This window comes from Dryobates pubescens, chromosome 6 (genome assembly GCF_014839835.1).
Source record: "Dryobates pubescens isolate bDryPub1 chromosome 6, bDryPub1.pri, whole genome shotgun sequence".
Lineage (NCBI taxonomy): Eukaryota > Metazoa > Chordata > Aves > Piciformes > Picidae > Dryobates > Dryobates pubescens.
In genome coordinates, this window is record NC_071617.1 from 23,697,981 (window position 1) to 23,718,492 (window position 20,512).

Below are 20,512 nucleotides of genomic sequence, written 5' to 3' on the forward strand. Positions count from 1 at the left end.
GTTTTTAAAGTAGACAGTCATCCCTCTACTGAAAGTTGGGGGAGAGTTGTATTTCCTCAAGACCTTTCCCATTAAACATGGAACATTTGGAGTCACTCATTGCACCTGAAAGGTACTTAAGCATACATTGAACCCTCTGAACAAAAATGTTCCTGAGAAGCACCATAAAATACTCAGCATTGCATTTGATTCACTAACAATACAGCAAGCAAACATCGCAGTAAAACCTATCAATTCCTCCATATGCTTTAGCTACAAATCCAGCATTTTGGTCCCTAAACATGTTTTCTTGAAGCACTGTATATATTTTGTCAGCTTTGATCACTGAAGTTTGGAACAAAATCCCAAGGCTTAGACACTGATGTGATTTCCTGTGGAAGTAGAAACCCCAGCTCCTGAGAAATCAAAGATTGTTTAAGTAGCTTTCCCCCAGTAATGTGGAATAAACCAGGGTTTGAACATACACCAGAATGCCTGATGCAGCACAGCCACCTGCAACACCTTCAGAAGGTGTTTTCACTAACTTTCTATCATCCCTCAAGTCCTATCTTCACACAGGCTACAGTCCAGAATCTAGACTTCACCCAAATGAATAGGCCACTGGCCTTTGTATCTTTCTATTTCACACCCATTGCTTTATTTCCTATTGGAAAAAACTCGTTCAGGATTTAAGCTGACAACTGTTAGCATGCAGCAAACTTGTTCTCCACATGTTGCCAACACTGACATATACTGAAACTTTCTGCTTCCCCTGTAGAACCATCCTGGACCAGGTTATTGCTCTTCTGCAAAGCAGTGAATTACTCCTGGTGCCACTTCCGCAGAGCAAACCTTATTACTAATCTCCAGGTGCCTCCTATGAACCGAGATGATGTTTCCCCTTTTCATAACCCTCTTTTATAAAGGTGAACATATGCAAGTGTTAAAAACCACACTACTGGTTTACCACAGTTGAATTTTAATTGTTCAGCTGTTCTCTATCTCATACTGCAGACCAGCAGCTTCTACAATGCAGCATAATGTACTACAAATAAAAATTTAAAACAGAAGAGCAGAAGTTTGACTGTCTCACAAATCAAACACCTAAATGTTGCAGAAGCTGGGTTTTATTATTTTGGTATGTTGGGTATTTTTTGTTTGCTTTGTGTCTGGTTTTGGTTGTTTTCAACAAAAAAGAAAACAACCATAAGAACAAAAAAGAAATAGACAACTACACTCTCTTCTTACATAACAATAAAAAGTTAATCAAGGATTACTTAGAAGAAAATCTGACTTCATGACAATAGCAATTTTCTACTATCATTTCAGTGACAGAGTATCTTTAAATAGTAGGGAAAATGTAGGATTGGGACGAAAAGCAGAATAGTCAGCAATGTATATTCGATTAAAAAGGCATCTCAATGGGAGCTGCTAAAAATTAATTTAATTCACTGTTTTCCTCCTATGCTTAGCATCTAGTTTGACTTGCAATCCAGTATTTGATTCCAGCTTTCCTTTCCCTTTTTTTTTTTCCCCACTTCAATATGTTTTGAAACAAAACCTACTGAAGATTCAACTCTGGGAGATACTCTGACTTGCTTCCAAGTTGATTTTGGAAAAGATCCTCAGGAAATTGATATAATTAAAAAAAATTTCCTTGTATGTCTAACTACATAAATATTTTAACCTGAAGTGCTTGCATAGTCTAATCTCAGATTACCACACATTATTTGCTGCCTCCACAAATAAATACCCTTTTGATTAGGGATGCTCATTTTGTAACCATTCCTTGCCCCTTCTCTCACACTCAAAATATTTCAGTCCATTTTCTAGAAAAATGTTTTCCAAATCTAAAATCTCCTGTCCGTTTTACTTGCTCTTTAAAGTTAACTAATGAAGACAGTAAGCAATGTATTTGCTGGCAACATACCTAATGGTTCATATTTAAGTAATCACGAACCTTCTCTATAAAAAGTACAAGAGGCAAATAAACATGTTTTTTTTATTACTGGAATAACACTTCAAGAGTCTTTAAGATGGTGCCTGTGTTTCAGTTAATAGGAAAAACTGCACTGTGCCCAGAACAGCAAATTCACTTACCATCTGCAAAATTATCATTTTCACTTCAAAACAGTTTTCTAAAACCTGCAAAAATCTCTCAGGAACCTGCAATTAGAGGTTTAGTATTTCCTTTCCCTCATTTTGAGCCAAGTCAGAATAGAGCAATTTAAATAAATAGTAAAGCAAGGTTAGAAAAAAGGAACTCAAGGAAATACAAACTTCTGATGCAGGCTCTTCTAGCAAACAGATGTATAGCAAAGCAAGAGTTATTCAGAACTACCTGCTATGCAGAAAGGTTACTAATATTTCAGACACTTTACTCCATAATCCCTATCAGTATACATGAGGAGGAACAGTTATGATCCAGCTACTTACAGACAGATATATACATACATACTTACATATATAGATATGTATGACCTTCAAGCACCATAAATAAGTGCTCTCCTCCACACACTTACAAAAACAAAGAATACGTAAAACATTAATTGAAGTTTACTCTCCAGCTTGATGTCTGAAATGAACAAATGGGAAGCAAAAGAAACATTTCAAACACTAGTTTCTCCTCCTCTGCTCACTTCACCTTCCTTACATTAAGGTGAGGGTTTGAGCCAGTTGTGCACCAGTGGGTCCAGAACTCATTTACTCCTCAGTCCTGAGCTAAGCAAAGAGTACTGCAATTTGCTCTTAAGTAGTATGTGGGCTCTATGGATACACCAGGGTTTCCCTTTCCTCACCTTCAACAGACACTCTCTGATGATTAAAGAAGAGAGGAGAAGGGTGTTCAGGCACAGAACAGGTAATAAATACAGAGGTGGCAGCAGTTTCTGTTGCAGAATTTTATCATTAGGAGATCTCCCTGGTGCTGAAGCTAGGTCAAGTATAGCGGCTCCAAGAAAATACTGGAGCAACTGTGTTCATCTGTTCCTTCTTTTAGAATCTGCATGATCCCATACCATTTTTAATGTTCAATTAGTAAAGTGGGAGAAAGAACAGGAAAATAACATCACTTGAGACAGGCTACCTTACCACTTAAACATCAGAAAGCTACAGGCACAGACACAAGAAGTGAAAGCAGCAGTTTCCGAGTTTCACAGCAGTAATGAAAACTGCTATCATCCCTTTCTGAAAGCCTACTTGACCCAGCCAGACTATAAAACTACATCTGGATGTATAAGGATATTTTACACAGTTTCACTAATTCTGAGCAAAGATAATTTTTTCCATCAACAGTCTATTGTAATTGCTATGGTATTCCATATTTACATTAAATTCTACATTCAGCACCCGGATAGCAAGAGGCAGTAATCCAGAAAACGATTCGGTAGTACCGGGGATTAGCTGCAGTATATCCTTAAGGAAAAGGGCTTTACAGTAGACAAAATGTCCTGTCAACCTGTACGAAACCAACAGTGACAAGGAAGACCATCTGTGGCACAACTGGTCTCCTTCCATTAGCAAAGACGGGGCACCCTTTTCTATTTCCAATCTGGTAACTGATGGGTTTTAACTACGTATGGGTTCCCATTTCTTTCTAATTCCCCAGCATCAATCAGGTCCCAGGGAGCTCATGTGCAAGGCACACAGTACACCAGGAGCAACTACTGAGGACCCAGCAGAGAAGTTAGATATCGGGCAGTTAAACAGACCGTGGAGCCATCTTTGCTGCCCAGCTCTGTGTGGAAGATCTATAACTTGAGAAGTCTGTCTAAGAAGAGACAGCTTTAAAAGGTGCACTGATATTGAATAGGCTGCATGACTAAGGAGAGCAGACTGTCTGCTATAAGCCTGCAACTATCACAGGGAGCTGAAGACAGACAGCACTACAGCTGTGGATAAAGAACACCACATTGTGATTTTGTGGGGTCTCAAAGATCCAGCACATTTTACCCCTGCCTCCAAGTTACTTGGTGCTGGGTTAAAAAGCTACAGAGCAGTCAAAAGGAGATTGATTTGGTTTAATTATGAAGCTTCAAATGCAGAAACTAAGAAGTACTTAACAGACTGCCTGGCTCCCAAGCTTGTCCAAGAAATTACTTGGTGCTTTACAAGGTTCCTTACTGTTATTGACTAAAATATTAATAGAATTACCATGCAGCCAAAGTGTTTTGAAATGTGAAAATGAGAAATTTTAATTATTTTTTTTAATAAACCAACACACACAAAAAACCAACCAACCACAAAACAAACAACAAGCAAGCACACACAACAACACACCACAAAACCACAATAAAACCACAATAAAAACCAAAACAAACACTGCAAGTTTCTCTGCTCTCAACAGCTAAGACATACAGCTTTCTGGGCAGTATTTTTCTCAGATCTTGACATCAGTTATCAAGATCCTCACACACACACAACACATAGCTCTTCTCATCAGATATATGTCAACCTTTGTAATTTTTATTAATCTTCATTGTGTACAGTGGTATCAATCACAATGGTAATTATCACTCCCTAACCACTTGAATCAGCAAAAGGCAGTGTCAGAGTGGTTACAACATCCCAATCACAGGAGGCAGAGGCACAGAGTTTGACCCCCAGATGAAGATTTTATCGTACCTGCAGCAACCAGACACAGAATCAGGCTATTTGAGCCAGGGCATCAAAATGAGCTAAACATAATACCCACATAAGCAAGGCTGACAAGAGAAATTGTCCTGATTCAACCACACTGCCCAGAGCCCACTCCTCTGTGCCTGATAGCGAGGTTGTCATCATGGGTCCAGACTAATACCTAACTAGTGTATGAAGATAATTTCTGAAAGAAAAATGAATGCTGCCATTTGAAAACATTTGTTTCCAAGGTGGTGTTAAAAGAACAGCCATAAAAACTGAGTATCATCTCTAAAGCCCATTCAGTATTCACTGCTGTAAGAAAAAAAGGCTCATTTACCTGTAACTTTTGTTCACCTTCTACACCTTGTTGTCCTGGCAAACGGTGCTCAGCCTCATCCAACCACTTCATCAGACTGTCATGTTCCTTCTTATACCGGGAAAACACCGGAGATAGCTCCACCACCTGCCTCCTTTGAAATGACCTGCACTCCTACAATCCAGTGTATTAGGAAAAAATGGTGTAAGAGGTAAATAGTGAACAGAACAGATCGTACTTGAAAAACAAAAATACTTGAGGGATTTTTTTGAAGAAGCCAATTCCAAAATACACAGTGTGCTAGAGTCCACAATTGCTGAAGGTACTCTCTAGAGGAAGAACAGGAATCCAAGAGCAGACTCATATTCACACAAATTTCTTCAGCTGAGGACTCTGTGAATGTGCTTGTGTACATATGTCTATGAAGTCACTCCATACACTGTGGTGGTAGAATATCAAAGACAAGTGAAGCAAACACCCCACTATCTGCATCCACCTGTGTAGATTCATATAGGGTGACCCCCTGGGAAGCTCACAATAGGACTTTTAAAAAAAAATTAAAAATCAAAAATCAAAATTACTCCCCCAAAACCTTGGAATGACAAAATTTGTGCTTTGGAGTTGCAAAGATTTGGAGTCATATTGCACGTATCACATTTAACTCTTCCCCAGAGAATCTTGTACACTAAAAATTTAAAAGTCATAACCAGGTTGTAAGTGGAATACTGAAGAGAGGATTGTATAAATGACCTTTAACTGCAGTAACTATCATGATCATACCTGCACACTGTTGTACTTTTTCTGCAGAAGCAACAGTTGTATGCGGATCTTCTCTCTCTTATGGTCTTCCATAGGCTGCTGTAGCATCTGTCCTCCTCTCTGTAAAACTTCTTCAATCTGATCTCTTTCTTGATCCATCTAAAATTACACAAGTCTGTATTATCTATAGAAAGCTCAGCTGTGGTTTCCAAAATGAATTTATTACTGTTCACATATTAACAGTAATGGTACCAAACTATTACAAGACACTCAAGCTGAAATTCTTCTCCACAACTACTAAATCCTAAAATCCAACTTAGTCATTCCAAAAACTTCATAATGAGATGCCCTGCAGGAAGCTCACTCAATGAAGCCAACTGTAGGCAGCCACAGCAAGAGGACGTTAGGACATCAGCTCTGTTTCTATTCTAAACATTCCTCGACAATAACAAGCAAGCTTACAAGAAAACAAAAAGAAAAATAAATATTCAAAAGCAGAAAGGGAACAAAGTGTTCTAGAACAATAGGTCCTTCCATAGAGGCCTTTTAATATTGTTTTCTGTAGTGTACATCTATAGAAAATAACACACAGTATTCAACTTTCCAGCTCAGTTTTTAGCATTTCACATGCTTAAACAGAAGGCAGATGAGGTAGCCTGACAGTTCTTTACCCACATTTGTATCCTACAAAGCTATAAAGAACAAGGTACAGAGAAATTATAGAATAGAATAGAATAGACCAGATCAGGTTGGAAGAGACCTTCAAGATCATCACATCCAACCCATCAACCAATCCAATACCACCTAAACAACTAACCCATGGCACCAAGCACCCCATCAAGTCTCCTCCTGAACACCTCCAATGATGGTGACTCCACCACCTCCTTGGGCAGCCCATTCCAATGGGCAATCACTCTCTCTCTGTATAGAACTTCTTCCTAACATCCAGCCTAAACTTCCCCTGGTGCAGCCTGAGACTGTGTCCTCTTGTTCTGGTGCTGACTGCCGGGGAGAAGAGACCAACCTCTGCCTGTCTACAACCACCCTTCAGGTAGTTGTAGAGAGCAATAAGGTCACCCCGAGTCTCCTCTTCTCCAGGCTAAGCAACTCCAGCTCCCTCAGTCTCTCCTCATAGGGCTTGTGTTCCAAACCCCTCACCAACTTTGTTGCCCTTCTCTGGACACGCTCCAGCAAGTCAACATCCTTCCTAAACTGAGGGGCCCAGAACTGGACACAGTACTCGAGGTGCAGCCTAACCAGTGCAGCATACAGCGTATGATAGCTTTATACAGGTGAACTGCAGACCCCTAAACAAGAATTTAGAAAAATATAATTTTGTTCCACATTCTTCTTTGGACTTGTTGCCATATTGCAACACTTTTATTTGCACCTCATCTCCAGCTACCTCCCCTCAATGGCTTGATGTCCAGATGGACAGCAGTGCCAAGTGGTATCCCTCAGAGGTCCATACAGGGACCTGTACTGTTTAACATTCTTATCAACAATATAGACAGTGGGATCTGGTGCACCATCAGCAGGTTTGCAGATGACACCAGGCTGAGTGGTGTTGTCAATATGCCAAAGGGACAGAATGTCATCCAGAGGGACCTGGACAAGCTGCAGAGGTGGGCACAAGTGAACTTCATGAGGTTCAACAACAGCAAATGCAGGGTTCTGCACCTGGGCTGGAACAACCCTTGTGATCAATACAGACTGGGGGATGATGTGTTAGAAGGCAGCCCTGTGGAAAACAACTTGGGGGTGCTGATGGACGAGAAGCTGGACATGAGCAGACAGTGTGTGCTTGCTGCCCAGAAGACCAATCACATCCTGGGCTGCATCAAAAGATGTGTAGCCAGCAGATCCAGAGAGGTGATTCTGCCACTTTACTCTGCTCTGGTGAGACCTCACTTGGAGTACTATGTCCAGGTCTGGAGCCCTCAATACAGGAAGGACACGGACCTGATGGAGTGGGTCCAGAGGAGGGCCACAAAAATGATCAGGGGTTGGAGCACCTCTGCTACAAAGACAGGCTGAGGGAGCTGGGGTTGTTCAGGCTGGAAAAGAGGAGGCTCTGGGGAGACCTAATAGGGGCCTTTCAGTACCTAAAGGGGGTTTACAAGAAGGATAGAGAGAGAGACTGTTTACAAAGGCCTGGAGAGATAGGATCTTTGAGGTCTCTTCCAACCTTATTGATTCTATGATTCTATGACAAGAGGCAATGGCTTCAAACTAGAGAAGAACAGATTTAGGTTGGATGTTAGGAACAGGTTCTTTACCATGAGGGTAGTGGAACACTGGAGCAGGTTGCCTGGGGAGTGGTGTGCACCCTGTCCCTGGAGATATTGAAAGTGAGGCTCAACAGTACTCTGGGCAACTTGATCTAATTGAGAATGCCCCTGTTTACTCAGAGGGGGTTGGACTAGGTGACCTTCAGAGGTCCCATCCAACCCAGACCATTCCATGATTCTACGATTCTATGCACAGTGATTCAATATATCACATCATTTTAAATTTGAAGAGCAAAAAAAACCACACACACACTGAATGGAACAGTGGCTCCAAATTGCTGAATACATACTAAGAGTCTCAGCTACATTAAGTAACCATTTCAATGTCAATTCAGACAGATACAAAGAAAGAAAAAAAGTTCTGTACTATATCAATTTTACAGGAAGGTTTCTTTATAATCAGCTACTCTTAGCAGAAAAAGAAATTAGAAGTCAAAGGTCACTACCTGAATTATCTAAAACCCATGATGAAAATATAGGCTGATGTATGACTACTTACTTTCAACGCATCAGCCAAGAAGCAAGAGCTGGGGGAAAAGTATGGGGAAACTGCACAACAACCTCAAAATTCTCTTCATCGTCTACTCCCATCTTTAAAAGAGTTTCTCAGAATTCCCCCAGTGTCACAGAATGTAACATGAGGACAACACAGAAAGAGAGTTAATCAGTTATTTAATTCTTCCATTGCTCACAAACCTTTTCATCTTCCCCACTCAGCTCCAGATGCTTTTCCACGATTTTTAACATACTCTGTATGTCACTCTCAAACTTTTCCAGGTCTGGAAATGCTCCTCTGAGTTCATGGGACTCCGACATGACAGGAAGTCGTTCTTGTCCAACAAGCATCTGCGAAGAAAAATGTAACTGTGTTCGAGCTGAAATTTTTGTCTGAGCTATCATACATAATTTAATGATTTACACCAATTCTCCAGGGGTATCAGTTTGTATGACCATCAAATAGCAGTATAAAAAAAATTTGCAAGAGTTGTTTGATTTACCACTGACAGTCAGCTTGCACACTGTCAATAGGTATCATCAAGCCTCTATCTTCAAACTTCAGTCTGAGCATTTTGGTCTCAAACAAAAACCTTCCAGTTCCATTACCTTATGGTGTTGTTCTATAGCATGTCTATGTACTGCAATATATACATTTTTCTGCATCTTTATAACACACAATTATTTGCAAATTTTTCCTTGAAACTCAAGGCATCACCTGTTACTCAGCCACAAAAAGCAGCTCTTATAAAATCAGTCTGACCATTTTTCACATGTAAATATGTACACTTAAAAGAGCACCAAAAGCAGCAATGTTGGGAGGTCACTGTCCCTTTGTATTAATCTCTGGTGAGGCTACACTTCAAGTATCATGTTCAGTTTTGGGCACCTCAATACAGAAGAGATGTTGAGGTGCTGAAGCAAGTGCAGAGGAGGGCAACAAAACTGGTGAAGAGCCTGGAGAATAAATCTTATGAAGAGCAATTGAAGGAGCTGTTTAGTTTGAAAAAGAGGAGGCTGTGGGGAGACCTCATTGCTGTCAACAACTACCTGAAAGGACCTTGTGGAGAGGCTGGCACTGGTCTCTTCCCACAGGTAATTAGTGATAGAACAAGAGGGAACAGCCTCAAGCTGCAACTAGGTAGGTTTAGACTGGACATTAGGAAAACGTTTTTCACAGAAAGAGTGGTCAGGCATTGGAACAGGCTGCCCAGGGAGGAGGTTGAGTCACCAACCCAGGATGTGTTTAAGAGTTGTTTGGATGTTGTGCTTGTTGAAATGATTTAGGGGTGAACCTTGTAGAGTAGGGTTATTGGTTGGACTTGGTGATCCTGAGGGTCTTTTCCAACCTGAATATGTCTGTGATTCCGTGAAGTGCTGTTCTAAGATAAAGACGTATCCCCTTAAAGCTATTTGCCAGCATTTTGTCATAAACCTCCCCAAGCATGTTTTGGGGCTCACACATCCTCACCTTGGCACTTTTGATGTGCTGAGAAACCTTATCAAAGTTACGGTTTAGTTCTGCCAGTTTGGGTTCAACAAGTTCACGGCACGAAACTCCCCGACCATTCATTAGGATGAGAGCCTGGTCACGCACGTTGTCCACGCGAAGACTAACATCATCTAACTCAGATATTAAGCGCTAGAAGGTATAAGAAATTGCAAATGGTTATCCCAGGAAAGTAAAAAAAAAAAAAAACACACATTAAAAAATTACAAATAAAAATCACTGGGCGGAGGTGGAAAATCATGACAAAACAGGCAGCAAACCTGCCTGCCTTGACTTCATTTAGAATGCAGCAGCAGTTACTAGACAGCAACTTTTCCTACCTTCACAGTTTCCTCCTTTTTGCTTGCTGACTTCTTCTCAATCTCATCCAGCAAGGCTTCAGCCTGATATAACCAAGTACTTATGTGGGCAACATTTTCATCAAAAATTTCCAGCTGGCTCTGATGATTCTGGAAAAAGATGACAAAAAAAAAAAAATACCACTGTGAGAAACTTTAAAGGAGAAAAAATAAATAAAAAATCCAGAAACACCCCCCCCAAAACACTCTGCACCAAAGGGAACTACACTGGAAAACACACATTTAGGATTTGATTGTACCTTTCACCTTCAATAAATATTTACAAGAATTCAGTTTTCATTCCAGGTCCTTTGATATGACCCTTCCCAATTCATAGAAAAGGAAACACATAGCTGTGAGGGTTTCTCCAAAGAACAGACAGACAAGATATGGCCAGACCACAGCACCTCAGTAAGGAAAAAAGCCCCACTTTTTTGAATTGTCACTAGCAGATACAGAAGTTCATATTATATGTGATAGTTATTTCTGTTGTTTTACAAGCAAGGGGATTACACCAAAACCTAAAAACTATGATAGTCAAATTTTGATATTTTACTGATTACATTAAAATATTTCTTCCTCTTAAGAAAAATCACCACATCATAGACATGTTAATTACATCTGCTTCCATGCAGTCAGAAGTTACAACATTATGTGCCACAGATAGAAACAACACATTATTCTGTGTGACAAAACAAAGTTATCAGATTCAGAAGCACCATCCTGCTTGAGCACAGAGCTTCTTATCCCAAAACCAAACCAAAGCCTAACACAAATAATGAAAAAGCTTTGATTTTTTTAGACCTACAGAACAAAGGGAGAGGAAAAAAGAGTAAAAACGGTTGCTCAGTGCATCAACATGAAGAAACTTCTGTCTTCACCTAGTGAAAGTACAATGTAACCTAATAGCACAAAGACAACACTCATCACCAGACAAGACAATAATTTAGAAAGATTTTAGTTGTGGATCATTCTGACAGCACTTGCAAAATAGGAGTAGTGAGGTAGCTAAACCCTTACCGTGATTATCATTGGATTATGAAACAGCACAACCAACAACAGGCATTAGGCAGGATGCACAAGGCTCACCATCTAGGTATTCATCAGTTTCCACAATTTCAGCCCACATCAGAGACTGCTAAAGGTGAATTGTCTTTTCACAAAACTTGCAGCTTTAAGCTGTATAAAATGTGTAGTCTTCCATTCACTCAGCCACACAAACGCATGCTGTTGGCTCAGCTGGCATAGGCTTAAACATTTGCAGTTATGGGCTATCTTGAATAAGCAATAGCTGACAGAGGGTCCTGAATGCTTTGTTGAACACCTCTAGAAAATTATCCAATAAACTGTCAATGCATCTGGATCTCAAGAATATCTATTGACACAAAAGCACCCTATTCATACTAGACCTGGTACAGAGGTTTCTTTCAGGCTGAATAAAGAGCAAAGGAGCCTCACAGATATCAATCTTTTGGGGCTAGTTCCTTCCATTTTCTACTTACATTAAGAAATTCATGAGATTATATAAGATTACACAGAAAGCACAAGATCCAACTCCTGGGTTGTAATTAACTTATGAAAGAAACAACACTTCCATAACTTGGTGGGGTTTTGCCTCTCATTTTAATGTGGCAGAATTAGGTAGTACTAATTAATGGAAAACTCACTATCAATTTTACAAATACTTGCATGCCCCATGACCCAATCTGTATTGGTAACTGCCCCCTTTAAGGATAGTTTAGAAAGCTATTTCAATGCACCAGCATAAAAAATTCTAACAAGAATCTTATTGAGAATTAAATAATAAGCAGACACAAAAGGCTAGCATTATTCATGTAGCAGAAGAAAAAGTGTTAAAACATTAACAGGGAAGAGGTAAAGCAACATAAATTTGCAAATAAAGACAAAAAAATAAAATGTAATAGCATATAATGGGAGGAAGGGGGGATAAAAGAGAAAGATATTAAAACAACAGATATGAGAAAGCATATGGTGGTTTTTATATTGAAAAGAAGAACCACATGAAAAAGTCTAGGGAGAAAAAAACCTAGAACAGAGTCCTAGCACTGGAGCCAGAAGGAAGAGACAGGCAAAAGAAGAAAAAAACAACACCAAAAAAGCCCAAAACCACAAAACAAACCCACAAACAAATCTTAAACTTAGAATTACTCTCTACAGATAATCAGGTTATTCCCACTAGATCAAGTTAACTCTCTGCCTAGTGTATTTACATATTTTCATCACTTTCAGATTCTGCATTTTATTTTCATCTCCTACTCACTGAACAATAGCTATTACTACTACCAAGTGCACGGAACCAATGCCTGACAACACATCTAAAACACCTGCAAAACAGTTCCCCACCTTCCTTGTTGTATATTCAGTATTCAGTATTCAGTATCATACCTCATGAGTCACCTCTCCATCCACATAATTAGATACCTGCTCTACATTTCAGTAAGTCCATGAGGCATCATTGAAGCTTTGCATCACAGCCAAGTGACACAAGTGAAAACTTCACCAGCTGGAAAAATGGGGAGGAAGAACCACCCTATTTCTCACATGTGCAACTTACCAATAAAGTGTCACACCAGTCCTCAGTCCAGGTTCGAACTCGGCTCCAGCCAGCGTTAAGAATACATAACTTCTCTTCCAGGTAAGTCTCACTCCCTTCCACCAAGGCCTGGAGTGCAGTGCAGCTTTCTGTGATGCTCTTCAGATCAGCTTTCCTTCTCTCCAACTCTCTCAGGACACTCTGAAAGGAAGGGCCATTATTAACACTGCAGTGCTCCAAATCGTAAGGGCAAGGAAACCAGATTTTTACCTCCACAAGAAATAAATAGTATCATAGGTCATCTTCACTCTAAAATACTTAAACCAAGTAGAATCACCTACTATATATATGCATTATATTATACTTACATTCTACTCTGAATGGTTCCCTTTTTTGAAAGGGAGCACAATGTATCTAAGTGTCCTGAATAACTTAACTTGTAATCTTTTTCTAGTTTTACAATTTTAAAGGTCCTTTTCACCATGTAGGTAAACCAAATGCATCACATCACATTACAGGTACAATTTTAAGAGGTTCTTTTCTGCCCTGTCACCTATCACAGAGAATGCAGAGACACTTTGGATTCCTCTATATCTTTTCCTATTGAAGTACTTCTACAGTAGGCAACAATGAGAAACGTGGTAGATAAAGGCTGAATGGTATTTTGAGAACCACCACTACTCACTGCATATGTTCAATTAACTTGCTACATATTACAGAAGCCTTGTTGTCATACATCTACCTGTACATATATTTACATATCTGCCTACCTTTAGCTCTAATATTTTTTGCCTCTAGAAAAATCTTGAGAGACAAAGGACAAGTCGGCATGCAACACAAAGGCTTGTCCTCCTGGTCGTTCAGCATAAGAAATCATGAACAATTGCTTGCATGTTTGTAATAAGTATATTTCAATGACTATTTACAAGCTTCTTTGGAAAGAAATCTTAGGGATACTTCCCTAGCAAACTGTAATGGTATTAATTGCTAATCCTGAGCAAAATGGCTGAGAACAGGTTATAATTAGATGGTTTTTGTAATTTCATGAGCTCTCAAGTTTTAGAAGAGTATACACACCTATTCCAAAAGAAAAAGGTGACAGAAAATGATGACTGGAAGATCAGTATTGCTGAACACTATCAAATGACAGTTGTTGCTAATTATATATACAAGTTTCTACACTGAAAAAAATTGATGCTTTGCTTCAGAACAATTATAACACATTTGTCTTCTTTCATCAAGAGTTACAATTTAGAGATGAAAGAAAATAAGGAATTACAGGAGTTTTTTCATTTTGCAGAGTCACCATTTTGAAGACAAAGATCTTTCAGTGAAAAGTTACAAATCATGTTTCTCGTTAAAAATGTCAACCAACGTTCAGTTTCCTCTACCAGTGAAATATTTGACCCAACCCAAAATTATATTGTTGATAATTCAGAATATTATACTTACAAACTGCGTTAGAGACACAGTAAGTCACTTAAATGCCTATTAATACCTAATATGAAGCTATATCATTAATATTTCATTAGCCATTTAATTTTGAGGCAAGATGCCAGAGATGAAATAGATCAGACTCAGTAAGGTACTGAATATTATCTACTGAATCTGCCAAAATTTTGTGACCTAAGAGATTCAGGAACAAGTTAGCAGAATTTGTATTCACAGCTAATTCTACACAGCATTGCCATACTGTGAAAAACTTCTTCTATGGGTGTTTGAAGCATGCTTACTTTGGCCCAGCCAATTTCTGAATCTAGATCAGAAAGCAAGCTCTCTGAAGTGGACTTTTGCACAAGCTCAGCCTCAGTGCTAGTTAGCCATTCTGACAAAGAGGCAGCTTCTTTCCTCATTTTGCGTGCCAGCTGCAATGCTCTTTCAAGGTCTTGTTTGCCTTCAGTCACCTACAAAGATATAAAAACAAACAAAAAAAAAGAAAACAAAATTAGATTTTAAAAAGACAGAAAAATCCCAAAGTGCCAAAATATTCACCCAAATATATAACATCCTTGCATCTTAATACCGTCTTGTGTTAGGGAAAGACTCTGAAAAGAAAAATCCTTTGTGAACATCTGCATTGTACAATAGAAAGCAGATATATAAAACTAGAATACTATTACATTAAGATACACTTAAAGAAGACTAAGAAAACTGCATACCAATTTATTTATAGCTAGAAATCACCAAATTGATGTTTAAACTTTGCTTATCCTTTGTGGTGGGTTAACACCCATTCTGAAAACAAAAATAAAACAGGGTGGAGGGCTTACAGGTACTTTGCCCTCCCTGCAGAGCATTTCTCCCCCTGGGACACTGAGTCTGTTCCACTCCCCCCTCCCTGCTCAGCTAGGGTATAAAAAACAGGACATTGCAGCTGTTAGTGCTCCTTTTGGCTCCTGCCTCTCCTGGATGAAAGCTACTGCGGCTGCTTTTCTGCTCCTCTGCCACGTTGTCAGGCCTGATCCTTCTCCCTGCTGCCTCTGCACCTCTTCAGAGAGAGACTGATTTTGTGTTGTTCTTCTTTGTCCCCCTCCCATCCATCCTTGTTCCTTGCCCTTGTGAACCTTTCTTGTTATTGTTATACACACACACACACACACACATATATATACACACACACACACACACACACACACACATATTTTTGTTTAAAGAAAACTCTTTACCTCTCTACTTCCAAGCCAACTCAAAATTATTGTTTGGTGGATTTACTCCTTCCTTTTTTCCCCTCTCTGTTGGGAGGGGGTGGGGGGAGAGATTCTCAGCCTTGCTCCCATCTGAGCTCTTAACTCCCAGTTAAGGCTTAAACCACCACATTCCTCAACCAAAACTCAAGTGGGTACAAAATCCAGCCAATGTGATGGTAGGGCCAAACAGGCCCAGCACAAACCCAGACAAGCCCTGATGTGTCTAGACATGGTCCCCCTCTTCCCCCATCCTTCCTGTAGAAGTCGGGGTAATGCGGGAAAAGGAACAAAGGGACAGAACCTAATGTGTCTGGATAAACAAGTCTCCTTTTGGGGTAAGAGCATCTGTACTGGCCACTGCTTCTCACCGACCAGGTCTATGTTTCTGTGCCTTCACGGCCAGAGCCTGAGAGAACCCCTTTTCATTGGGTAACTGTTTGCTGGCTTCAGTTGCCCTATTGGCCCAATTGAATCTAGGGCAAGATATATAAGCAGGCTGATTTGTAGTCACCTTTGCCTTGCCTGCTTGGACTTGCCTTGCTTGAAGCCGCCTTGCCTAAAGTTGCCTGGTCCAGAGCCAGGGATGGAAGCCAGGAGCCTACTCACTGCAAGCTAGAGAAGCCATGAACCTTAGGAGCCAGAGCCAAGCCTCTCTTCCCCTTGCAACTAGAGTTTTGCTATGTCTCAGTTTACCCAGGAAAGCCATACCCCTAGATAAGAAGCATCATAAACCTCCCACCACACTGCTGAAGCCTGACCAGCCCCAAGACGCAAGGCATTCCTGACGGCAAACAGCTGAGCCTGGCTAATGTACAGCAGGGGCACGCCCCCATTTGGGGTAGAACCTTTCATGAGTAATTAATTCACTGGCCTCCTGTATTTACAGTTCTTGTCAAATTTCCCCCCCACCATGGTAGAGAGACATTTTGCACCAGGGAAATCTCTCTTTCCCTGTTGCTCCTCCTGGTTTGCTTAAAACTGTTGTATTAGCTTAAATATTGTACATTCCCATTGTAAATGTATATTCTAACTATACATCGAACCTATTTAATATGTTTTTGGCAAATGTTCATATTAATAAACGTTAATGGGTTTATTAATATTCATAATTATAAATTTTATATTAATATTATTAATTATAAATGCATAAATTCATTACAGCCAGTCGCACAGGTAAAACTCAGTTCTTTTTCATATTTTGACAGATCTGCATGAAGAAAGCTGTTCAGAAAAATTTCACCGAAAATCTAGTCTACCCTTGAAAACATCTCAGTACTGTGAATATGAAATCTGATGTTTGCTGCAGTATAATCAATTTTATTTCCCACTGACTACACAATTAGTCTGGTCAAACTTTAACACAAACATGAGACTAAATCCAAGCATAGCAAGTCAGAATCAACTGACATTTCAAGAAGCTACCCTCTGCCTCAATCTAGTGTTTGCATGTATTTATTCAAACTGATGCACTCCTCAAGTATTTTTAAATCATCAGGCACAAAAAATATCATAACATACTGCAACTAAATCTACCTTTCTATCCTTCCCTAATTTTTTTGTCGACATCCTTTCCAAGTTATAGATGTACAGGTTCCACTACAATCCACACCTTCATGAATGTTCTCCACTTTACAACAATAAAATATTTCTTATTCCAACAATGCAGTCCGGCTACACACACAGAGCACTGAACAGGCACGAATGTGCTTGGCCTTCTCTCTTAATTTAGGTCTGCATGGGGTTGTTGTGGCCAATGTGTAGAACCTGGCACTTAGATGTGTTAAATCTCATGCCATTGGACTCCACCCATCTGTCCAGCCTGTCAAGGTCCCTCTGCAAAGGACCTCAACACCTGCCCCCAACTTGGTATCATCTGCAGACTTACTGATGATGGCCTCAATACCCTCATCCAGATCATTAATAAAATATTAAAGAGCATGAGGCCCAGCTAACTGCCTCTTCAGGAACACTTTGTGAGCACAGGGGTCTTGCACAACCACAAGATTTTTATCTGTAATCTCTAATGTCTCAGTTGACTGCTCCTGGACCTAGCAACCAACCTATGCAGTATTGGCTTCAGAATCAAAGTTAAAACAGCATCTCACATGAAAAGAAAGGGAATTTCTATGCAGACATGTTTCATATTTGTTTTTCTTACCTGCGCCCCCAAGTCATTGTAAAGAAATTTCAATGCTGTCAGTTGTTCATCCATCCCCTTGGGATTATCTGTCTGTTGTTTCTGTACAATTTGCCTTCCTGTCTTGATGACAGTTTCAACTTCCAATTTCACCTCACTGAGGGTCTTATAGAGTTTCTAAAATCACAAATATGTATAATGGTAAACAGTCAGAAGTGCAGATTTTCAGATTTTGCTTCATTTGTGGACTTGACCATCAGACTGCATTTAAACTAAGAACAGTATCTGTCAAGACCTCCAACTCCTGATGTTCCATATTTTATTGTAGTATTAATTTCATTTTCACTTAGTTCAAAGAACTATCATTTAATTTTCACTATTTCATTTTCACTTAGTTCAAAGAACTATCCCAATAGTTTATCAGTGGTTAATCCATAATATTGCCACATGCCAAGGTTAGCATTGTGATCTGTACTTGATCTAAGGTATGACCTTATGTATAGTATTGGTGGTGATCAAATACTAAGAACTAAGCAGACCTCAGAGTGTTGCTTCTAGATAACACAAGAATAAGCCAAGAAAGGGAGTTTATAAGAACTTGGATATTCCACCACATCTATGATCAATAGTCCACCACTCTGATGTCCACATTCTTACACAGAATAATTAGAGAGTATTAGTTATCAATTGTTCTCCCCACATTTTGCAAAGAGTTTTACCAGTTCCACCAGGACATGAATCAAAATTTCCTCAGAAGAGAGCTTAAGCAAGAACCACCACACATGAAAAACTGTCAAGCAAGAGTTAGGAACATTGCATATGTACCATGCAGCTGTCCAGATGAGCTTGAATTACATCTGGGTCAGTATCCTTCACATCCAAGACATGAAGTTCTGCTTTTACACCATCCAACACTCGTTTACAGTCCAACATGCGCTGCTCAAAATTGGCTGGTTTCTGGAAAAGCTGATACTTTGTAGATACTTCACGGAGTTTTCTCTGTTTTAATGAAAATTGGGTTAAAATTTGTTTTAAATCAGTATCACATGTCGCAAAATAACACTTACAGCATTTTTCCCATCTAGATTCTAACTCACCTTTCAAGCCATTACAACTCACAAAGCTACAGCAACACTACTTGCCAAACCAAGTTCTACCACATATTCCTAACCTTCACCTGAGGTGCAAGAGAGCTGCAATTTTCATACACTTTCAAAATACCCATTCTACCGAAATACAAAGACTTTCTGATTTTCAGCATTTAGTGCTGAAATTTAAACTTCTTTGATTCATCTAGAGCTGCTTGTTCCTAATGAAAGCACATAAAAGCCTATAGTATTTGCTTCTAAGGTTCAGCTGTCTGCACCAGGCAATTTATAGGCTGACAACAGCAGAAAGTCTTCACTTCTAAATTCTTAGCGCAACTCATTTTTACCTGCAAAGCATCCAGCTGAGTTCCACCACGGGGAGACCTGCATTCAGGAGAAGCAGAAGGGAAAGAGCGAGCACTTTTTTTGAGCTCCTCTAAGGTGGATTCATGAGCTGCAATTTCAGCTTGAATTTTCTGCCATGTCACAGAAACAAGAAAAAAAATAAAAACAAAGTTACAAGATTATTTGCAGAGAGGGGAATAAAAACTTGCTTGCCACATAGTACCCACCAGAAGTAAATCCACTCCACTGAAGTTAAACACTAAGAGGTTTATTTTAAATATTCTGTCTATGGTGACAGCTTGCAAAATTGAAATACACTAAGACTGTTATTCAATACAACCTTCTTAAAACAGGAAAACAACAGGATTGAAATAAAACCTTCAAGAAATACTAAGTCCAGGCTGAACACTTTCATAAGATATTTCAAAATGGTTTGTAGTGAAAATTTATACTGGAATACCTGGGCCTCCTGGGGCATCTGAAAAGCATCTACTCTATCAGTGAGATAAGATGTCAACTGTCTATCAAGATCCACTAGGTTTTCCTGCAAGACCTGCAACATGTGGTCAGTTTCCCTCATGGTCTGAAGCTGCTGTTCCAAGGCGATCTGTCGGCTCACTGCCTGAGTGGGACAGAAAGGAAAGACAAGATGGATCGCTAATTTAATACAAATTTTAATCAAAGTTAAAGTATGCCAGAGGACCATCTGAAAAGAGCAGATGACTGACCTAGAAAGGCAACAATTTTTGAAGCCTGATGTGATTTATACCATTAACTGACAAACACTGATATAGAAGGAGAATTCTGCAACTAGATGTACAGTGAATAATGCAGGTCTCTCCTATCACCTAAGAAAGAAAGTATTCTATTAAAAACATGCCATTTAAAAAAACTAGCTATTCAATGAGAATAACAGACTTTGTATTACACTACACATCAATACTCTTCGACAAGTAACTTGTGCATTTTCTTTCAAAACAATAAAGTCTCTGTTACAGTGTGAAAACAAAGGTTCACAGTTCCTTCCAGCAAACTTCTAAGTCCAGCTGAAAAATCACTACTTGCATGAGAACATAACTTCCCCACTATCAACACATGCACAGACCAATGACTACATACATACACACACAATGATGTGCAAAGCTGTCTAACAGGCCAGTATGACAACGCTGCAACTGCCAAAGCAGACAGTTTTTTATATGGCAATTATATGCTGTGGTAACAGGAAACACAACAGTGAACACTAACTTAAATGAGAGCATGTGTCCCCCAGCTGAGGGCACTGCATTCATGTTGCTCACTGTAATGAGGCTGAACTGAAATTCCCTCTATGACTACACTTTGGCAGTGAGAGAAAAATCTCCTATCCTACAATTTGGCAGAAGTCTGTATT

At 39.6% G+C, this 20,512-nt stretch overlaps 1 protein-coding gene across 1 annotated transcript in view; it reads right to left on the minus strand.

Annotated features, from left to right (window-relative positions):
- Positions 1–20,512, minus strand: part of UTRN (utrophin) — a 387,861-nt gene that overhangs the window by 239,263 nt on the left and 128,086 nt on the right. Inside the window, exons 30-40 of the mRNA XM_054162750.1 lie at positions 19,580–19,741; positions 19,122–19,250; positions 18,512–18,685; positions 17,708–17,863; positions 14,596–14,766; positions 12,884–13,063; positions 10,291–10,419; positions 9,932–10,102; positions 8,662–8,811; positions 5,696–5,833; positions 4,937–5,089 (exon numbers count right to left, since the gene is read on the minus strand). Coding sequence (XP_054018725.1) covers positions 4,937–5,089; positions 5,696–5,833; positions 8,662–8,811; positions 9,932–10,102; positions 10,291–10,419; positions 12,884–13,063; positions 14,596–14,766; positions 17,708–17,863; positions 18,512–18,685; positions 19,122–19,250; positions 19,580–19,741 — 1,713 coding nt within the window. The remainder of the gene's footprint in view (positions 1–4,936; positions 5,090–5,695; positions 5,834–8,661; positions 8,812–9,931; positions 10,103–10,290; positions 10,420–12,883; positions 13,064–14,595; positions 14,767–17,707; positions 17,864–18,511; positions 18,686–19,121; positions 19,251–19,579; positions 19,742–20,512) is intronic.